Source organism: Leptosomus discolor, chromosome 1, assembly GCF_034619465.1.
Source record: "Leptosomus discolor isolate bLepDis1 chromosome 1, bLepDis1.hap2, whole genome shotgun sequence".
In the NCBI taxonomy this organism is placed as follows: domain Eukaryota; kingdom Metazoa; phylum Chordata; class Aves; order Leptosomiformes; family Leptosomidae; genus Leptosomus; species Leptosomus discolor.
The window spans coordinates 81,538,474-81,560,144 of record NC_141391.1 but is presented as its reverse complement, the minus strand read 5'-3'; the positions used below and the strand labels follow the sequence as shown (position 1 = coordinate 81,560,144).

Genomic DNA, 21,671 nt, shown 5'->3' with positions numbered 1-21,671 from the left:
TAACTTTTTGAGGAACCTGTTTTCAAGAAACCATCAGAGTGTCAACACTGTTTACTCATTCCTCCCAATCTCTTTTAATGGCCCTTATTACAGCATTTGGGACATTTATCTTTTTATTATTATTATTATTATTATTTTTTAATGGCACTGGCGTATGAAATGCCACTTAAATGACAGATTCATTTCACCTAACTTGATCTAGCTTAAATTAATTTTGGTTGTTGTTTGTTGTGTACACCAGAGTTAGTGACTGTAGTTATTACAGCCATTACAGTGGGTTAAGAGAAACAGGTTTTTAGGGAGCACATCGTCTCCCAGCCATTCTAGGCACCTATTTTGGAAAAAGGCTATCTTTGTCTCTACATTGACTACAAATGGAGCCTGAAGTGACCGGTTTAGGTATAGACATCTACATCAGATCAAATGAATCATACCCTGAAAGTTGTACTGAATATTCCCAATTACTGGGAGCCCCGATTTTGACAGGAGCTTTGTAATAACTTGTAGAAGTTGTTTCTGTCTTTTGCAATACTTTCGGATTTGGTGAAGTGTCTGATGAAGAAGCAAACACTTGCAGACTTTTTGGCTCTGCCTAAGTGAGGAACTAGGAGCGCACCTTGCCCACAGGCAAATGTGTTGCAACATAAAATGCAAATAGCTTGAAAGAAAAAATAGAAGCATTAAAGACACGCAGCTCTTTATGTGCCCTAGAGGAAGAGGAGAAGCTGGCAAGCCCTTTGTAAGACAATTCAGGGAAGACTCATTTGACACAACCACGATGACGCTCATATTATTGGTATTAAAAGTCTTGACTTGTCACAAAACATACTTTGCTACACATGCAATTAAATAATGGACAAAATATTTTAGTACCAACAAGGAAACAAATCCACATTTAACATCTGTTATTTCACATTTTTCTAACAGGACAGTTAATTCAGAGTCAGCTCTTTGAGCATGGTAAATATCTTACACAGAAAATAAATTAATCATTAATGTTTGTATATACAGAAGAGGACAACAGGTAATCACAGTTGCTGCTCAACAGCAATTATCTCAAAGATGAACCTCTGGTCTTACGTGACAACTGAGTTGGTAATTCAGCTGGTTCATATAACAAAATAGTGTGGCTACCATGGACTAAAATGAAATTCTGCAGTTCCTTGGCTATAAAATCACTCGTGCTGCCATCCTTATCTCTTGACTATGCTCGGAATGACTACTCTGAGACAGCACGGGGGGATTTGCCTTGTCAGGATTTCGTGATAGTGTTTGTGGTCTCCGGAAATCTGTATGAGAGAGAAAAAGTCCCACTTAGCAGCAGGAGGATGACAGCTACAATCCCGATAGGAATAGCAGCACCTGCTTCCTGCGCCGCTGGGCTGGAGGGCATGTAGTAAGAAGGAGGAAAAGCGATGCTCTGGTTGTGCGTTACAGAATAGAAATTCCAGCTTATGGGAATCAGGACGCAGAGACCAGCGGATATGTAGAAGAATCCACCCACCAGGAAGAAACGGGTAATGAGAGTTTTGTGAGTGATTCCCATATAAACATTTCTCAGAGCAAATACTGTGGCAGTCAGTCCCAGCAAGCCCATGAACATGGCGATCAACAGGAGACCCTGAGCAGCATAAATTTCGTGGGGGATGGAGGAGTCATAGCCACTGAATTTATGACAGAACTGTTCTTTATGGCCAGGCGAGACGTGAAGGTAGCTGATGAAGCAGACTTTCCAAATCCCCACCCAGGCAATGCCCGAGGAGATGATGGTGGTGTTGTCCACATGCCACACTCTCCATTCCACAACTCCCATTGAAACAGTGCACAGGATCCAGCCTACTGTACCCAGAGCAAAGGTGGCTAGCTGGAGGTGCGAGGTGCTGACCAGGGAGCTCATCCTCTGGAGGTCTTCTACTCTGTCACGGACACAGCTGCCGTGTGAAGAGAGAGAGGCACTGGAAAGGAACAACAGTATAAAATGACAAAGGCAGTTATTATTTGGGTGAATAGGTGAACCTGTTGGTGGAAAAGCGGGAGAGAACACGTGCGCAGAGGGAGGGTGGTAGTCATCTTTCCCTAACTGTAATGAATTGTTGAAGTTTAATATCCATAGACAAATAACATCTAGGTTTTCATTCTGTATATGTCCTTGTATCACAAGGGGAAGAAAGGGTCTCTGATTAGCTCCCATTACAATCTCCTTTTTACATTCACAAAAGGAAAATTCATATCTTTTTCCAAGTTATTTTCTTCCTTAGTAATTAACCATTATGTTCAAAGGTCGTTATACACACGACATGTAATCAGGAGCCCTAAGGTTACTGGCTAGTAGAGACTAAACCTGACAAAATCCTCAGGATCCTGGCTGTTGCAAGAGATCCTACAAAGCAGCCACAGAAGCCACGCTCCTCTCCCGTGGCAGCTGTGTTTTTGGTGGAGCAGCCCAACCTGAACAGGCTTCGGCTTTTGTGCTGCCCTTACCCAGAGCTGCTGGGACCAGCGTTAGACAGAAAACGCTGTAGTTCAGAGTCCAGGCCATGAAGTCTAATAACTACCTCTGAACTTTGACCATTTTTAGATTATTTAATCATGAACGCATTAGCAGAAACACACAGAAGTATAATGCCCTGTGCAGGGGTCAGAGCGTGGATGTGCTGCCGTTTCTTTCCCAGCCTCAAACTTTAACCAAGATTTCTTTAGTGTTTTACCTTTGCAAATCACAGTCATCCGTAACCTGCCCGACTTCTCCAGTTCAAACCACCCGAATGCTTTGGTGGAAAAGATTTTAGTCATTTAGCCTAGCAAAAGATTTCAGGTTTGTTTGCTGACTGTACGTTCTGAGTGCAAATGAAGGTTTTATTCTAATTAAAAAAAATGTGTTAGTTTACCACATCTTTCATAAAACCTTCTGAACAATTATAGGAATGATTTGTGATCAGAGAAGATGTGGCTTTGATTTTACTGTGTGGATATGAAAGGTTCTAGGGATCTTCATATTTTATGAGTTATCTAACATACCTTTTCTCCTGCTCCCATTGCATTCAAGACAGAAGAAATACTGTACCAAGTTCACTCTAATAACAAGAAGATAGATCTGCAACTATGTTTTGTTACTAAAGCAATAACTTTTCTATTTTACTTATCTTAACCTAACAGATTCAGCTGGTGATACAATCTATTTGCAAAAATCCATCTGTGAAAATCTTAAATAAAAAATATCTTCATAACAATATGGGCTTAAGCAAACACTGTCCATCTTCTCATAGCGGTGCCCACTATATACTGACTTCAGTCCTGGAGCTGATGCCAGTGATAAGAGGATGGGACAGAGTGGTTTTTGACACCAGCCAAACACGGCAACATCTGCAATTTTATCATTTTGGCCTCCCAATTCATCTCTGTATCTCTGATAGAACTGATTTCCTATGGGACGTATTAATCTCCATTATTGCAAATGTACATTTAATCCTTTCCTGCGCGGAATAAATTGCTCCATAATAGCCTCCTGTGTTTTTATCTACTTAAAATGAAACCAATTTATAAGTGCTTTCTCAACCTGCCACGTTATTTACAACGTGACTGTAACCCCCCCTATCTAACTAACACTTGTTACCAGCCGTGCAGCATCGTGGCAGCACAAGACATTGTGAACTGGTTTTCTTTCTGTCCCAGTTCCACATCAAAATAGCATCGTTTCTGTACGTGTCTAGCAGTGGGAAGATGCTGGACAGAAAAGAGCGCCATCAAGGGAGTCCTGTGCTGACTCCCTTCTGCTTCTGTTTGAATCAGCTGAGCACACAGGGGCCAAACCTGAACCGTATTAAAACACCATTTTGTACAAAGCCCATATTTCTGTAACGCTTTTTGTATTCATCATAAATATTCATTAAACAACTTGCTGATATCAAGGTCAGAAAAGACAGGCAAGCAGGCCGATCCGTGTCACTGGGGGCAGTTCAGAGTATGGTATAAGTGTATAACTCCAGGGATTGAATTTACCCACCTGCCTGCTCACGGAATTCAATGAGATTGTGCCTGTGATTACTGAGCCCTCTATCAAATCTGCATGTGCTAAGCTACTTAGAATGGTGCCCAAAATTGAATTATAAAATTATAAACTAGGAAAGGATCTTTTTTTCCCTGTGAGATTCACAAAAAACACGGAACAAGCAAACATGCAGGATGAAAGAATTCGAGGCTTATATAAAAATTGTGAAAATATTGGAGAATAACCAGCTAACAACGATGAGCTCAAGATGAGGTACCAAATGTCTAGACACAAAAAATTGCTTATGTAGGAAATGATTCATTTTGGCTCATTTCTCCACACCCTGCCCACTGGAACTTATTTGATCTAACCTGATAGGACTGATTGACTGAGAGGAAAATCAAGGTGAATAAGAAGTACTTTTGAGATCGATGATGAAATTGAATTACAGTTATCATACTTGCCTGTCGTGGAAAATCAGAGAGAAGCCTATACTTTTGACCTCTTGGTATTAAGATTCAGCAAGAAAATAAGGAACAAAAAGTCACAGTGAAATAGTTACGGGAATGAAATCGTGTCAAAATTCAAACAAAGATCTAGTTCCTGGTTCCAGTCTCTATCGTTATGAATAATAATAAACGCTCTGCGGGTTTCGCTGGTGTCACCAAATGAGGACCGATACCTATCGCTTGCCAGAAGCACTGATTTTAAGGGAAGACTTTGGATAAGAACATATTTCACCTCCAGTTTCTGACACAAACCCCGAGCCTGAGCACGGAGCACCCGGGGCACCCGGGGCACGCCGTGGGACGGGGCGTCCAGCCGGGGTCACGCCGGGTGCCGGCAAGCGGGCGGCGAGCGCCAAGGCAACTCCTTTCCCCCCAAAGGCAGCGAGATGAAGGTTGGATTTTCAGGCGTACCGTGGCAAGCGTTCCCAGCCGAACCAAGCCATCTAGCTTGCAGCCCCGGTAAAACCGGGAGGGAGCTGCAGGGGGCGTCTCCCTCCCGGGTTTCAGCGGCCGCTCGCTGCCGCCCCGGACACCCGCGCAGGGCTCCCCGGGGGTGCGGGGCTGCCCCGCACCAGCAGCGCCCTCCCTGGGGCTGCCAGCGACAGGGCATTCCCCCCTTCCGAAAGGGGGAATTCGCTCCGGCACTAACTTGCCGTTCGCATAAAAAAGCAAAGAATATTTTTTTTTTTTTTTTTTTTTTTTTTGGTGAAACGTCCCCGTGCACGTGCCCTTTCCAGGCTTCCAAGAGAAAAATGTGAAAGTTCGGTTCTTGCATGTTTGGAGCGATATTGGATAAAGTAGAGTTCAAAGCCCAGATCCCGTGGCAGTCTGTGCTAACACAGACAGCACTGGCGTAATGTATTGTCCACTTCGGGACGTGGTTTAGTGGGCACGGTGGTCTTGGGCTGACGGCTGGACTTGATGATCTTAGAGGTCTTTTCCAACCTAATGAATCTATGATTGGCTGCTTTCATGCTTTAGTAATTACATAAATATTTTGATTTAATTTAATTAGCATAGTAAGATTGTCTGTATGGTCTGAACAATACAGTGATGTAACATGATCACTATATGAAATTTCCTAAGGCAGATGAACTCATAATCGGTCAGCTACGGGCGGACTTTGGAATAATTAGTTGGCATTACTGGCATGCGGTTCTTGGTTTGGAAGCTCACACAGAGCTGCAGATTTCATCATTCAGAGTTTGCACGCCCTCTATTTCACGGGATGGAGGTAGCCTACAAGGGCAATCTTGCCAGGAGGAACAAGGCAGGCCTACGTGGTGTGTGCGCCACTGGACAAAAAGCACGACTGAAAAACCTTTTCACCCAAAGAAACAAGAGAAGTGTGTCAAGAGGTGGCTGTGCTTCCATCTCTTGGTGTCCCATGATTTCATCAATATTTTCACTTAAGATCGATTCAGCCCAATCCAACAAGCAGTCCAGCAGCTTCTGGGGACAGTCTTTGGAAAGCCTAGAAGCAATAGCTAAAAAAGAAGAGCTGCTTCTACAGGCTTCTCACCCGGTAGTCCCTTGCAACCATTTTCTGTCTTAATACATCTTTCTTTCCCTTCATTTGGAAGGGCTTTCCTTCATGGATGTACTTTTAACTAAATACTGTACCTGAGTAAAAGCAAAATGTCAACTTGCCAGCACTCAAAGGAAATTTGCAGAGACAAGACAGAAGCAAATCGTAAAAGATGACAGATGCTAGTCAATTCATCCAAGTACAGAAACTTGATGGATACTTTTGTCTTTATTGCTTAGTTTTATTTAAATAAAGCACTGCACGGTAAGTAGCTGTTTATGAGAAGTGTGTTGAGCCATGGCCCATATACTTCAGGGACAGAATGAGACAGAGCTTTCCCCCTTTTAGCTACAAGAAACAGATGAGGATGCCCGGGAGCTGTGTTGACTTTTCCTACAGCTGCAAGCTTGCTTCTAGGAGAAAAAATGGAAGCAAGCTGCTTTCTCAACTACCAAGCAGTTTCAGAAAGGGTTTTTTGGGTCATCTGTGCATCAGGCTTACCTTCGAAAAGACTAAAATGAAATGCTGCACTCAAAGAGGTAAAGGTCAGTTCTTTGTGGCCACGGTCCCATGTCCTGTTGTTCTGAGCAGCAGGAGCAACCAGAAATGGAGCTATGCTCGAAATTTTGTCAACACTTCTTTTACTTCCAGTAACTGCTAGTGACATAAGGCTGGGGCTATGATACCAGTTCTCAGAGTAGAGAAACCTAAATGGCACCAAATGCATTTCACTTCTGGAATTAATACTGGGTCCTCTGAAAAGCTGTTTTAATTACATTCAGCAGCCTATGTGCATCAGCTAGGTTTCAGATCTGCTTTCTGAAACTCAACCTGCCTTCAACTCCTGAAACAAAGATTCTAAAAAACCTGCAGGAAAAAAACCAGCCCTAGCATACTTTCTTAATTAGTGCATTTCGATATAATTGGGCCTTTCAGGTTACTGGGTCTCAGACTCCCTCATGGGGTGAGGGCCTGTACCGGGGGCTGATGTCCAACTTGCAGGGTGGCATAAGAGAGGGCCTCCAACCATGCAATTGCCCACGAGACTTGTCTTTCAACGCGTCATTTCATACGATGGGTTGAGGGCCAGACGGCACTAGCTTTCAGCAGCATGGAGGGAGTTTGCCATTTAGCAGGGGTCCTTCAGAGGCTGGTATGTCCTGGGTAATACATTCCCCAGCAGCAGCAGCCCCTCTGCAGTATCCCTCCCCCACTGGGACCTGAAGCACCAGGCAGAGCTGGATGGGCCCATCATCAACACCTGGAACATAAGATCTCAGACACAGAAAGAGGCTGCAGGGGAGCGTGAGATGGAGCTGGGGCTTGACATGTGATTTTGTGGAAGTCTTACACAAATTGCATGGTCCTTGATGTGATACTCAAAGACTGTACTAACGCTCTAGACCCTCCAGTTCAGATGGGTCTAGAAGAGAACTTCAGAAATGCTTTTTATCCTTCTGTTCCAGCACAGCTCCTGTCAAAGTGTGGCTTTATCTCTAAGGTTATCTTCTTCCTGTGGTCCCTGCCATAAGAGTTGCCAGCAGTGGCTGCTAAATCAGTCAATTCCTAGCTTCTTCAAAAGGCATTTAAATAAACAGTCAGCATGGCAATTCTTTCGCTCCAATTTTCCTAGATACAAAGCTAGCTGCATTTATGACCCCTTCCTTGAATACAGTCTTCCTGGCATTCATGAAGTCTTGAACCCTGATGTCTCATTTTTAGGTTTCAGCTGTCACTAACACAGTCATTTTCAATTAGAAAAGACAAATCAGTAGGGCATAGAATCTTAAAAGTCAATATAGAGTATCTCCAGATTTCACACACCTTATGTACTCCCTTCCTCCTAAATGCCAATATCCAATGTGATGAACTCTGCTGCGTCCACTTTCTCATTGTGTTTCAAAAGAAGTAAACCAAAGCAATCTTCACTTCTGATCTACCGAGTAAGAACACATCGAAACTTAGCTGTGTAAAAGTTCTTTGCCTTTTTCAGGAAAAGATTTTGTTTGATTTGCTTTGCTGGATGAAAAGAAATGGATAATTTCTAGATATTCTTCACTGGGTTTTTTAGGCCCTAATTTACTTTTCTGTCGTTGAGCTCGCCTTAAGCTTTTGTTAAATAAGGAAATGTTGCAGCCTTATAGGCAGTGAGATGTCAGTAGGCTTGAGCCAGGACACAGACGACCCTGTATTATCATAATTTCTGCAGATTACTTCGCCTCTGCCTTGAAGGGAGCTCCATTAAGAGCCTAAGTAGAACAGTTTAGGGACATGCCAGGAATGACAGCCCCTGAAAATACAGGGTAGACACACTGGCTGTGTTGAGGTGGTGTCCCCTCAGGAAGCTTCAGAAAGCAGAGGGAAGCCCAAAAGCTTGCCTGCTCTGGGTGTCTGGCACAGAGAAAAGGGTGCTAAGGGGTCCGAACTGTGACTAAGGCAAAAGCATCCAGGTCCGAGAGAGCTCCCACACGACTGGGAAGAAGAGGGCCCTGACTAAAGGCTTGGCGCACGGGAAGACGTCACCCGGGAGGAGCTGCCTTCCAGCCAAAAGAATGGGAGCTGATGCTGCCTGGTGCCTGCAGGAGAAATGAAGAACACCTGAGCCACGCAGAGCATCAGCCTGGATGCGCTGCATGGGCACCCGGTCAGGACGAACGAGCACTGCCGGTGCCGACAGCGCCTGAGGAACTGCCCATAGAAGGGGGAATCGGAGCGCATGCGACCTGCACGCAGCAACCTGCTGGTAAGATTTTCCTGGTAGACGTTGGTGGGTGGTTGAAAGGACAGCTTTCCAAAAGGATACGAGACAATACTTGTTTCTTTGTAAGTGATAGCACAGCCAAAACAAAATACAGTAAAAAATGTAACAATAGCCGAGCGAAGTACAAGTCTCCCTGTCTGCAGCCCGTCTGCCTGTTGCAAGACAGTTTCGCTTTAAGAATTCTACTGCGACTTGTAACCACCTTGAAGAGAAAGTTCATAATAAACTTTTCCTATATAAAATACGTACAAAGTTATTTTTCCCAGCCCGTCTAAGCAGGAATTAATTTATTTCATGTTTTAGGCAAATATTTTTGCTTTAGATGTTGCCAGGGACTGTGTGCGTTTTGCAATTAACATTCAAATCCTGCTTTTGTAAAGTTTTATAGCTTAGATGCAGCTTTATTGGTCTATACTGGACATGGCTTGCTAACCAAATCCTTTGTTCAATCTCAGTCTTGCAGCAAAAAGGGAGTTTTAAAAAACCCCAGCAGCATAGTAATTAAGAAGGTCTCTTCACAAAATCACAGGATCAATCATTTAGGTTGGAAAAGACCTTCTTCTTAACAATATCCCTATGATTTAATACTTGAAAACTTAATTCTTCAATTCCCAGTTGGGAAAACATTCTTTATAGGAATCAAATAAATATTTAAATCTCTCTCTCCATCTGTTCTCTATCAGCACTTCATAAAATAAGTCATACTAGAAAAAAGGAGACTTACTTCTGTGAGTCTGAGAGTTGCCTACGGCTTTGAAGCAGTGTCAGCTGGATGAAGCAAGTTCCAGAAGGGAGGTGGAAAAAAATGCCCGTGCAAATTGTCCGACTTGTTACACTACCAGAGAGGTACCTCACAGTTCCTTGTCACTCTCCCACTAAGTCAACAAAGATGTAGGAAGTCAGTTAATCATTAACATATTATAAAAATATGAAAGCTTTATCATATGCCATTTCTTCTAATTGCTCTAAAACACTTACCAAAGTATAGAGATAACTCCCATGGAAAATTCAGTTTTCTTTAAGACACCCTTTCAGAAAATCTGACTTTGCGATGACAGGATTTTCCAGCCTGAGGCCACCACGATGTCCCAGCCTGAGAGCCTGAAGGACACAGAATTCTCATCTGAAAGAGAATGAAGTGATTTTGTAACCCTTTCTTCTTTGTTCGAGTTTTCCTCCTATATTTATGCAACCCAAATTAGTGCAGCTCTGCAGCGGGACGAAATACCGGGGAGAAGGAGGAGGTTTTCCAAGGAGTAACCTCAAGCTGAACTTGTTGGGCTGTGGTTGGCAGTACCCATACTTTAGTACAAATAGTACCATGCTTGCTATCTCAGATGCTTTAAAAACAAAACAAAACCCAACCATGTTATGTTTGCCTTGCTTTGTGGTTTTCCTGTTGTCGTGGTTTAACCCCAGCCGGCAGCTAAGCACCACGCAGCCACTTGTCCATTCCCCTCCCCGCCCCGCTGTGGGATGGGCAGAAGAATCAAAACGAAGTAAAACTCGTGGATTGAGATAAGAACAGATTAATAATGGAAATAAAAAAAACCCCTATAATAATAATAGTAATAATAATAATAGTAATGAAAAGGAAGACAGTGATGCACAATGCCATTGCTCACCACCCGCTGACTGATGCCCAGCCCGTCCCCAAGCAGCGATCTGCACCCCCTGGGCCAGCTCCTCCCAGTTTATGTACTGAGCATGGCGGCCTATGGTATGGGATATTATCCCTTTGGCTGCCCTGGCTGTGACCCCTCCTAACTTCTTGTGCCCCTCCAGCCTTCTTACTGGCAGGGCATGAGAAGCTGAAAAATCCTGACAGTATTAGCAACAACTACAACATCAGTGTGTTATCAACACTATTCTCCTACTAAATCCAAACCACAGCACTGTACCAGCTACTAGGAAGAAAATTAACTCTGTCCCAACTGAAACCAGGACATGTAAACAATGGTTCTTAAAAAGGGTAAGAGAATTCTTAACTCCATTCTGGTTTCTCCTCTTTGAGACCAAGAATAAACTATGCTAATCTCCAAATGGTGCACTGGCTCCTACAGTGGGAGGACATTTCCAGGGCTGGAGCTGAAGGACAAAGAAGTTTATTTTGCAGAAGTATCCTGAAATGAGCAGCCCTCATTGAAAAACTCTTCTCACCTGTCACACGCACCACAGCTGGTCATTGCTGCTACTAAAGAAGGCTGCAAAGTGGCTTTAATCCCCACCCTTCCGTTTTCTGCAACGCATTTAATCCAGTTTCCCTCCTCTCTTGCCGTATCCTCCAGCTGATGCTGATTCACTGGTTTCATGTGCAGGTAACGCAGCCTGGCTGTGACAACACAGTCTTACCTTCTCCTGCAGCTCACCAGGCTGGGATCTCCTCTCCGGCTGGTCACAGCTAGATGGTGTTAGCTTGTTGCACAGGCAAATTCAGCTACTCGGGCTTTGCTGTTGCGTGCCAAAAAGCCCCGGCACGTGTAGGCCCCAATGGGCTTGCCGTCGTCCTTTAGACTTGAGTATGGCCTTTTGACGTGGTGACGGGTCTGCTGATTCAGAAGGACAGCATCCTGGGGCAGCAGGCAGCCAGGTTCCTTTTCTTGGATTTAATAACCGCGCGACAAACTTTGCAGCCAAACCTATTGCTGATTTTACATAGGAAGCTGCTGCAATGTGGCCTGTTTGACTAACCATGTGCTAGGAGTGCCTCCCCCTACTCTAATCCCAGAATAACACTTCTTTGCCCCCCCCAATTCTGTATCTCTGACCTATTTCTTCTCAGTCATGAAAAAAACATTGTTTTAAAGAATAAATTGTACAGAAAAATAATAAATTTGACATATTTGTCAACTGCCATCAGGCAGTGAAGTTTAATTTAACTGGAAATCTAGAGTGCTTAGTCTGTGATAACGTAAGCAGCAGCATAAGCGCCATTACATTAGCGAGAAATACAATGCACACAAAATGGAATGGAAGCAAACTCCACTGTTAAGTGTTTTCTCATTTCAGTATATGATTATGACTTCCATAAACGTGTTCCTTTTGAGTGTATTAGTGACAAATTATTAGGAAGCAGATGGACGTTAAATAAGTTTCTGACGGTCTTATTTAAAGGAACAGATTTTACACATCAGACTTCATTGTTCTTTGAATGCCAATGGTTAATACTTTTTTGGGCAGAAAGCATTTGCTTTCTTCCTCCTGCGGCCTTGACCCAAAGCGCATTGAAATCAGTGGGAATAGTTCTGCTGACTTCAAAGACCTTTAGATCAAGCCCAGTCCCTTCTGTGGTTTACAATTTCATTGTTAAATACCACAGAACAGGAAATATTTGTTTCAAGTTATTTTTCCTTTCATTTGCCACGTTGAAAAAACCAGCCTGAAATCAAGATGCTGTGCAAGATACATTGCCCAAGGAGTGCTACCAAACAGGCAGCAGACAGAGCCCCCCAAACAGCTCGGGGGCTCAGGTACAAGTACTTTCTTGCTTTTTGTTTCCAGACAAAGGTTACTTCTCCCAGGAAACACAGCGGCCTCCCTGCACGCAGCTTGCCGGTGTGTGGTTGCTGAACTGGGGATTAGAGTTGTTGCATCCTCACTCTTTGGCACCGCTTGTCCCCAGCAGATCATCAGACCAACGCCTCTCCGAATCCAACACCGAACCTAAGTGTGGGCCTCTAAAATCCACAGCTCGAGTCTGAGAAAAATATTTACATAAACACCTTTCCTAACTGTATACCTTTATGGCCAAACTGCGTTGTCCTTTGAAACCTGGGAAATTCAGAGACGAGTCAAACTCTACCAAACTCAACACAACTCACATCACAAAGGGATGCTTCACAGCCCAGCGGCAGTGGACTATCTGCCCGTTTTGCCTGTGCCTCTTCAAACACGGATCCCAAATACATTGTCAACAGTATGTTAAACGACACTGAGAAGCAGGACACTTAAAAGCTAAGGATGCGTTTTCAGAGAGCGCACGATAACCTCATTGCAATTGTTGCCCCACTGTTGAGGCTAATCCCATAAACAGCCCACTGGACACCTGCATAGATCAACTCTACAGCTGTTGCAATAATAAACACCCAAAAGCAAGATGGGCTTTTGAAAGGGTTAAAACCCCTTGCACTTCATCGCACACACCTTAGGCAGCGGGGAGAAAGCTTCCTGGGGAGGGGGTTGGGAGCCCTCCAAGTGGGTAGGCTCGGTGTTCCTCTGCACACGGAGGTGGTCAGTGGTGGCGGGATGGACGGGCCACAGCAGGATCCTGGCCCGGTTCCTAAACATGACCCTGGGGCAGGGGTGCTTTTGTCATAGCACGGCAAAGGGCTCAGTTGTTAAACAGCTTGAGCTTTGCTTTTAGAGCGGTTATCGCTCTCTTCGTCCTGCAAGGCCTGGCGAAGGCTGGGAGCGTGGGGCAGTCAGACTGCCCAGGGCTTGCCTCGAAAGAGAGGCACCCGCTGCCAAGCAAAACGGTCTCCACGGGGAAACGCTACACATTATCAGATACTCAACTCGATCCCAAACTACATTCATCCGGTTCACAGCTGCCAGCTGGTGCTGCTTGCTTTTATGGTTGGTCTCATCAGCTGGGAGGTTCTCCAGCTCCAAAGAACTTGGTGATAGTTTTTGTTGTGTTACTGCCATTATGTCATTGCATTTTGCTGGCTTTGATTCTATTTTGTGAAGTCCCAAATAAACATCCAAAGTGCTCATTCCCTACCATCCTCTGTATTAACTCTGTTTATTTATTTTTTTTTTTTGTCTAGTAGAGGGGAAATTTAAACACGTTTTAGTCTAACAGGCCAATAGACTCTGACATTATATAAGGGACATTATATGTTGTCCCTCCCAGCAAGAAAGACAGTGTTCAATGTCCAATTTAGGTACTGGAAGCTGAGGAGACTGTACTTCACCCATGCCCGGACATGCTTCCTTCCAAAAAATCTTGTACAGCAGTAGTATCCCTATCCATGGTCAAGCAGTTGTTTACTGCTGCTTCTATCCAAACTATGTCAGACATCATTCGTCCACCATCAACACCACCAGTAGTGTCCTCAGACTCCCTGCTGACAGGCTTAACAACTTTTTTTGTCCCTAACTTTTCCTGGATTGCCCTTATAACTGAGCTAGAAGACTTGCAGAAACTTCCTATGAAGAAGTTGACCCTTTTACTATTGGTCAATTAAAAACAAGGAGGAAAACACACAAAATACAGCTGCCCAGGTTATCTCCAGCACGGGTTCTTTAAGTGTTTTCTTCAGAGGCCAGCAACCATAGATCCTTTGGAACGGGCTCAGTATTAGTTTTTGAAGCAAAACTGAGATGACAATTACAGACTCAGTCATTTCAAGAGGCATGATTTCACTGTGATCATGACTCAACAAGGGGCTGATTTAAAACCAACAAAAGTTGCCTTTGGCTCAGCAAGAAATCGATGTTTTTTTCCTGGAGATGCAGAACACAAAAGCTCGCACGCACAAAATGAAGGGCTGCTAAAATTAGATGCACTCTTGTGGTTTGGGTCCTCTTCTGGTTATTCCCAGATACCCAAAAGTAGGTCATTTAAAGCTTAACAAAGACATTTCCCTCAGACTTGTTGACATTTTAGAGCTAGTGGAAAAGACCACCTGATGGGAGGATGTTATCAACATGTCACACTCGGGTTTTGCTCCTCCTTGGCAGAAGTTCTGCACTGGGAGAGAGGCCTTACACCACCGGGCTTTTTTCACTTCATTAGAGCTGCTGTAGCAGCTTGTTCTTATCAGCTGCTAAAAGTCACAAGGAAATCAAATTCCTAGAAATTTCTACTAAAGGGAATGGAAGTAAGAGATCAATAGCAACCTTTAGCTGGTAACAGATCATGGGGGTTTTATAGCCTTGCAAAGCAACTCCCTGCCCAAGTCACAGGGCACTACTACTAAAGCAGTACTTTAGGAGAAACATGTGAGTCACTGGTTGCTCATTAGCTGGTAATGGCTATGACCTTGGCTACAAGATGATCTTCAGGATCTTTAATCCCACCCTAAAAGGGTTTCTGTGCTTTTACCCCCCCTTCCTGGTTATCATCATAGCTGTGCAATGACTTGTGATCTTTCAACTGGCCGATACCCTGTTAAGACTGATGCAGCAGGAAATAGATAGAAATGTTCTGGTGAGACAGAGCACAAATAAAATAGGATTCTGCAGAAAGCAAAACTACCTTATCGCCACAAGCAGTGTGCCAGTGCGGAGCAGAAGGACGCAGTTCCATAAACTGCTCCAGACAGGGCAAATTCCTTAAATATGTGAAGGGCAGCTATTTTTCAAAAACACTTTCTTGCAGCAACCCTGCCTCAAAGGTAAGACAGCTCTGCTTCTTATCCCTGTGCTAGTCTGTCATTACCTCGGCGCTGGGGGAAAGAGGTGTCAAACTGCCCCTGCTTCCCCTCAAAGCACTGCGTAGCCAGCTGACAAATGACAAGGCAAAGGGGACGAGAGGCCATGGATCCTCCAACGATGTGTGCTCCAGCACACACAGGAGGCAGTTTCAAAAAGTGGGGGCAACCCCCTGGAAACAGCTGATGAAGAGATGTTGGCCGAGAGAAATGTTTTTATGGACAGCTAAGTTTGTCAGTACGGGAGCACTGGTAGGAGACTCATCTGTGCACAAATGCATTATCTCAGAAAACATGAGGAAAACCAAAAGCAAACTCAGTAACTAATCCTTAGTATAACAAGACTTTGTGGCAATTCCTGTAGGTGCATGAGCGGAGAGGGTTTGTAATGGAAGAAGAAAGATTGCCTGAGATGCGCTGCCCGGAGCACCCAAGCCCCATTTGCAAGCTGTTTTCCTGACCTGTCAGTCTACAAAAGCCACGTGTTATAATTACTTCTGCTCTTTTAAGACCCCAGATATAAATCTGTTGGCAATCTAAATATTTACCAAGGTAGTCACACCTTGGTATGTGACTATGTAATGTAAGAACTGCAAACACAAAAGGTGGATTTATGGTGACCATAAAATTTTCATGCCCAGTTTCCTGGCTGCCAGAGACTTAACGCCCGACCTCCACACTGCACTTTCCCCGCTGTTCGTGACAACAGTGCTGTTCTCCTGACACCCTTGAACATTTGCACCTAATTTTTATGTTCGTGTGTCTGTCTTGTGCTTGTTGGCTCTTGACAGGACTTTCTCTGCTAAATGAGTCTCATTTTGTAAGTGACGCTGGGTAACGCATACACAGCCACCTTTGAATCTCAGTTTTGATAGTCTCTCTAATAATTTAGATGAGACTTTTCTCATGTTTCCCAGTTTTCCCACACCTTTGCATTGGATATGGATAGCAGAATTAAACACAGTATTCTAGAAAGTTTTCAGTGATATTGCACAGCAAGGTACTACTTTGCCCATGTTCCCCTTCTCCTCCGAGGCACTGTTTCAGCCTTTTTCCCAGAGCATAGAGTTCATATGAGCTCTTCATTCACCGTGACCCCACACTGTTTGCGAGAGGCATTGTTTTCTGGTCTATGTGCCGCCATCCTGTCCATGTGATCTCCATCACTTGCTCCTTGATTAATTGCTTTGCATGTCACCGTATGAAATGGCAATTTGTTTGAACGCACCCAGACTACCGGTCTTGCTCTATGCAACTTTCCTCTTCATTGCTTGCCATATATGTGGCAAGTGGTGACCATTAACACTGTGCCTCTTCTGTAATAATTTCTCTTATTGGTATGGTGGAATTGCCCACCGCATGAAAATGCTGGTCTAAATAACTCCACCTTTACAAAACCAATGTGACAACAGAGTTTACTCACCTAGTTTTTCCCCATTGCAGTAAAAACAGGAGGAAAAGCTATTTTTTGTTTGTTTGTTTGTTTACTTCTCAAACTATAAATGTATGCAAACCCACAGAGGATTTGGAGAACAGAGCAACTGAACAGAGTTTTGTAAGAATCCCTAGATCTCCAATGCCAGGGACGTATCTTCCGTATTCAAATCAAAAGGATTCGGTGTGTGCAGGCATTTGATGAACGGACCTGCAATTAACGCTGTGCACTGCAACACTTGGGCTTTTAGAATTTAATGCTGAGTTGGGGACCTAAGGTGTGGATTAATCCCACTTTTGATTGTGGGATTAACGCCTAAATTAGCTTTGCCTTCCTGGAGAAAGAGGAGGTGGGGAAGGGAAAGGTATATGGGTTGAACCAAGCTCTTTCAGTAACCTTATCTCAGCTTGCCTATAGCGTGAATCAAGGCCAATTACGCTCCTAATTTAGGCAACCAACTACGTACCTAAACGGTAATCCAGACCTAGCACCCCATTCACGCTGAAGAGGAAGAGTTAAACGCCAATACTGATATTAATATTAGTGTCAGCACCCAGGCACCTCAGACTAAGAAAAAACAGGAGAAAGGTGCATCCGTAGCCATACCCTCAACAGCCTTTGGCACTTACGCTGCGATTAGCCAGCACTGTAGGCTTGGATTCAGAGCCTGACGTTCTATCCTGCACCTGGAGGGTAGGTGAGGCACCGGGGCAGATTCTGGTCACCCTTCTCCCTGGACTACTTGTTTTCAATTCACTGATTGCCTACCATGAGCTATGGAAGTAGTCCTAGGAATAGAAATCCAAGATCCCCCGCTCCCTGCTGACACCCAGATGCCAGGCCTGAACATTTAGGCCTGCTTTGCTTCTGACTTTCTAAATCACGTTTTCCTGGCAGCGCAGGACGATCCAGCTTAAGCAGGAACTGGATATTGCTCTGCCCTCAACCAAAAGCCTGGGGGTAAAGCAAGCTCTGAAGAGGTGGCAACTATGGAAGCAAAACCGCAGAGAAGAAACCAAGTCACTCGGTAGATGCGCGGTGTGCTGTACCGAGATGGAAAACACCCTCATCCCCCAGCCCAGGTGACACAAGCATCTCAACACGCCCAGCTAGCTGGGCTGTTTAGAGAACTTAGAATGACTAGAAAGAAAGGATGTCATCTTCTTCAATGCTGAATGCTTGTTAGTGCCACAGAGCTGCACCAGTGTCCCCCCCGAGCCAAGAAAGGGGCCTTACTGAATGCATTTAACAGCATGATGCTCTCCCCCTCATATCCTGAGACTCTCAAATTCCGAGTTGTTCCCCGTAAGTTTAAATTCCAAAGATGCTTTAAGGTTTTTTACACTACAGTAAATAAAAAAGTCTGCCCTAGCATATGGAGACAGTATGGTTTTGCTCTATCACGTATGGAAAGAGGAAAGTAGAAAATTCACAGCCGTGATGCACTTCACCCCGGTTTAGTTTTTCTTCCTTCAGGGCACTGATCCTTCCAAGTTTTCTTAAGTTTTCACTTCCTCGAGATCTGTATCACCCCATTATTAATAAAAACAATTTGACTGCCCCACCCCTTGCAGATCAGTGTTGGCCACTTCAATCATCACAGCTTTATTTCCCCTTTTATCTCTGGAGGAACCTAACGTGCATCTGAAAGCCGCTGAAGCTGTAACTCCTGGGAGTGGCTACAAATGGCACTCACAAGACTCATCCTTTTATGTTTAGATACTGAGATAAATAATCTTATCTTCCATTGCTTATTATTTAGTCTGCAATTGCTCATTATATTTCTTCGAGGCTGTTAGAAAAGACACAAGCCTAATTTATCAGTAACAAACACTTTGTGAAGAGCAGACAGCTGGGATGCGAAACCAATGTTGAAACCAAATGCTTGAAACAGTCTTCATCAGGAGGATTTTGTTGATTCCTTTCAGGCTTTTGGACTTTACAGCTCTGTTTTGGTAGAACTCTTGTAACTATGCATCCCTTACGCGGTTTACAGAATACGCTCTCCCTCAGGAGGCAAGCAAACGATGCTATCACAGGGAACAGCACCCAACCAACGACTCATGGCAACGGATGTCAGACCACAGCTTTTTCAGAGCTTACACTGGCTCCTCTTACGGAGGTTGCTTGGAATGAACTGGGCCCCTCACTACAGGAAAGACACTGAGGTGCTGGAGCGTGTCCAGAGAAGGGCAACGAAGCTGGTGAAGGGCCTGGAGAACAGGTCTGATGAGGAGCGGCTGAGGGAACTGGGGTTGTTCAGCCTGGAGAAGAGGAGGCTGAGGGGAGACCTTATCGCTCTCTGCAACTACCTGAAAGGGGGTTGTAGTGAGGTGGGTGTTGGTCTCTTCTCCCAAGTAACAAGCAACAGCACGAGAGGAAATGGCCTCAAGTTGTGTCAGGGGAGGTTTAGATTGGATATTAGGGAAAATTTCTTTACTGAAAGAGTGGTCAGGCACTGGAAGAGGCTGCCCAGGGAAGTGGTGGAGTCACCGTCCCTGGAGGTGTTCAAAAAACATGTGTATGTGGCACTTGGGACATGGTTTAGTGGGCATGGTGGTATTAGGTTGATGGTTGGACTTGATGATCCTAAATGTCTATTCCAACCTAACGAGTCTATGATTCTATGAAGCCTAGTTAACACACTTGCAACTTAGTATGTGCTTAAGAAAAGCCTTTCTTTCTCTAACCCCATTAAAATACACGAACACAGATCAAGAATTCTTGAGTATTCCCGCCCGTGACTCGTAGCATGCAGGCTTCACTTACCGTACCGTTTTACTGGAGACGTACGTTACTGAAGAGAAGCATGATTATTCTTCTGTATCTTTCAAAACTGCACATCTTCAGGTCCACTGTCACAAACCTATTTGCTTTAATTAAAATCTCTCCTGTGTTAAGACAGGCAATCACAAATAGCAAATAAAAATACTTCAGTAAAAGTGGGTCTGTGGTTGTTCTCTAGCGGTGCTGCCGTGTTTGAGGTTAGCGACTCCCGCCTAGCGAGCAGGAGCTGCACAGAGTTCCTCGTCCTGCTCCATCCCAGAAGAGACGCCAGAACCGCCGCATCAGCGTCCCAGCGGTTCTCGGCGTCCCGCCCATGGCAGCAGCCAGCACCAGGCAGGGTTTTCAGAAGCAGCAGCGGGCAACAGGCAGTGACAGCGAGCAGGCAGGTTTCTCGTTCACCTTACCAGTGAGCAGCAGTTTGTTGCACCCAGAAGAATCAGAGGAAGCGAGGATTAGGTTTATAGCAACCAGACTCCACCAACACTGGCACGTTTGGCAGTAGTGGAAGGCACAGCCTCGTCACAAGACCATCTCCCCCTGCTAAATTTAGGAGACTGCCCCCAAGACAGGGATATCAAAGCACCTGAAAATGAAGCCGTTCTGAGGGTTTTTAACAGAAGAAAAATAAAAGCATTTACCAGCCTTGCCCTTAGGAAAGGCTCAACTGCTTTGACCAAAATAAAACTCAGCCTAACAAACAACAGCCTCTCTGTCCACACGGTTACAACCAAGGAAAAGGTCCAGAACGTAGCCTGCGAGATGCCTGCTCTGCCTGTAGGTGTGTTACTGCGGTCTGAGACAGGATTACCTTCTGCTATTTGAACGGCACGGAATTTATTCCAATTCAGACTTTCTCCTGAGATGTACTAAATTAAGTTAACCTACTTCAAATGGAACAACTTTATTCATAAAAACATTATCAAAACATTAGGTAGGGAGAATGAAACCCAGGGTTTCAGAGGCGAGCTGCAAAACCACACGGGCAACCCACCTCACAGTTAGTGAATCATTATGATCAGTTAAGTTACAGACTGGAACTGCGGTGAGTGAAATGTGATGAGCAATTTACCACTGCTGACAACTGAGAATAATTAATTGTATAAATGACAATAACACAATAATTTAATTTACAATAAATAATGTAATTATTTTCATAACATCTACTCTGTGAGCAGGTTCTGCCCAAGTATGTAGAAAAAACATATACTCCAAAAAAACCCCCCACATCTGAGAAGCCCTTAATTAGAACAAATCTATCAACCTCTGCAATAAATGCCTGGACACCATTAAGACAGGAGTTTCTATTCTACTGTGCCCCCATCACAAGGCCTTGCTAGCTACTGGATGGCCAAGAGATTACTTCAGCTGTAAAGACCGAGACAATGAAGTACAATAAAATTAATCAACAGAATTTGATTAGGAAGGAACAACGTGAAACACTGACTCCTTTGAAATCTGAGGGTCTCAAGTACCCCCCAACAGAAAATAAAGAGCCTAATTTCAGTTTAAAGAAAAGCAACCTTTTTCCAATTCGAACAGTACACAAGAACTAGACTGCTGTTCCCCTATAGCTGCCGTCCTGGATTACACCAATTGCCCAGGAAAACGGGCACGAAGAGGGGGGTCCATGTACATGCACAGGGAGAGAAGAAAGGGCTGGAAAGCATTGTTGGGAGTTTAGAAAAATCCAACAAATAACCAAGTATTTTTCCTTCCCTAACTTCCTTTTCCTAGATCGTTTCTACGATAAAGACCTTCACAGACAATTAATTTCCAGGATGATTTATCAAGCTATAAAACTATCTGTAGCCACCTCTACTACGAATCTGCGTACACTTGGCAGTGTTTCTCAATAAGGCAGAACATTCTGCAGCTAATCTGAGAACCCCCATTAAATCGAAATTAAACAGTTTCTGTGGGAGTCTGTTAGAGATAAGAGAGCTCACAGTGATCTGTTCTTGCAAAACCCCTTGAGAACCACTGACTTTAGACACTTCCATACGAAGTATCATTCTAAACATGGGATGAAGCCAAAGCAGTGTAGTTGCCCAAGTAGAACATTCTTAACTCCTCCCCAGTATATGCTCCATAAGTCGCGAGAGACTGGTTTTATTTTATCCACCTCGTAACACGTCTTCCTTCCTGCCCTCTCATACTCACACACTTAAATCACTGAACAGACGTGAACGCGTTTCTGGTACGTCCTTACACTGGGAACTGGAGAATGATCAGTTAGTCAACACGTTAAACGAGCGGCAAAAAGGCAGCAAGCGACTTCAGACCACA

At 44.3% G+C, this 21,671-nt stretch overlaps 1 protein-coding gene across 1 annotated transcript; it reads right to left on the bottom strand.

Moving 5' to 3' along the window:
- Positions 1–1,252: 1,252 nt before the first annotated feature.
- On the bottom strand, positions 1,253–1,897 carry CLDN34 (claudin 34). The gene has a single exon (XM_009951496.2). It carries the CDS (start codon positions 1,895–1,897, stop codon positions 1,253–1,255), a length of 645 nt encoding a protein of 214 aa, XP_009949798.2.
- Between the last annotated feature and the right edge of the window lie 19,774 nt (positions 1,898–21,671).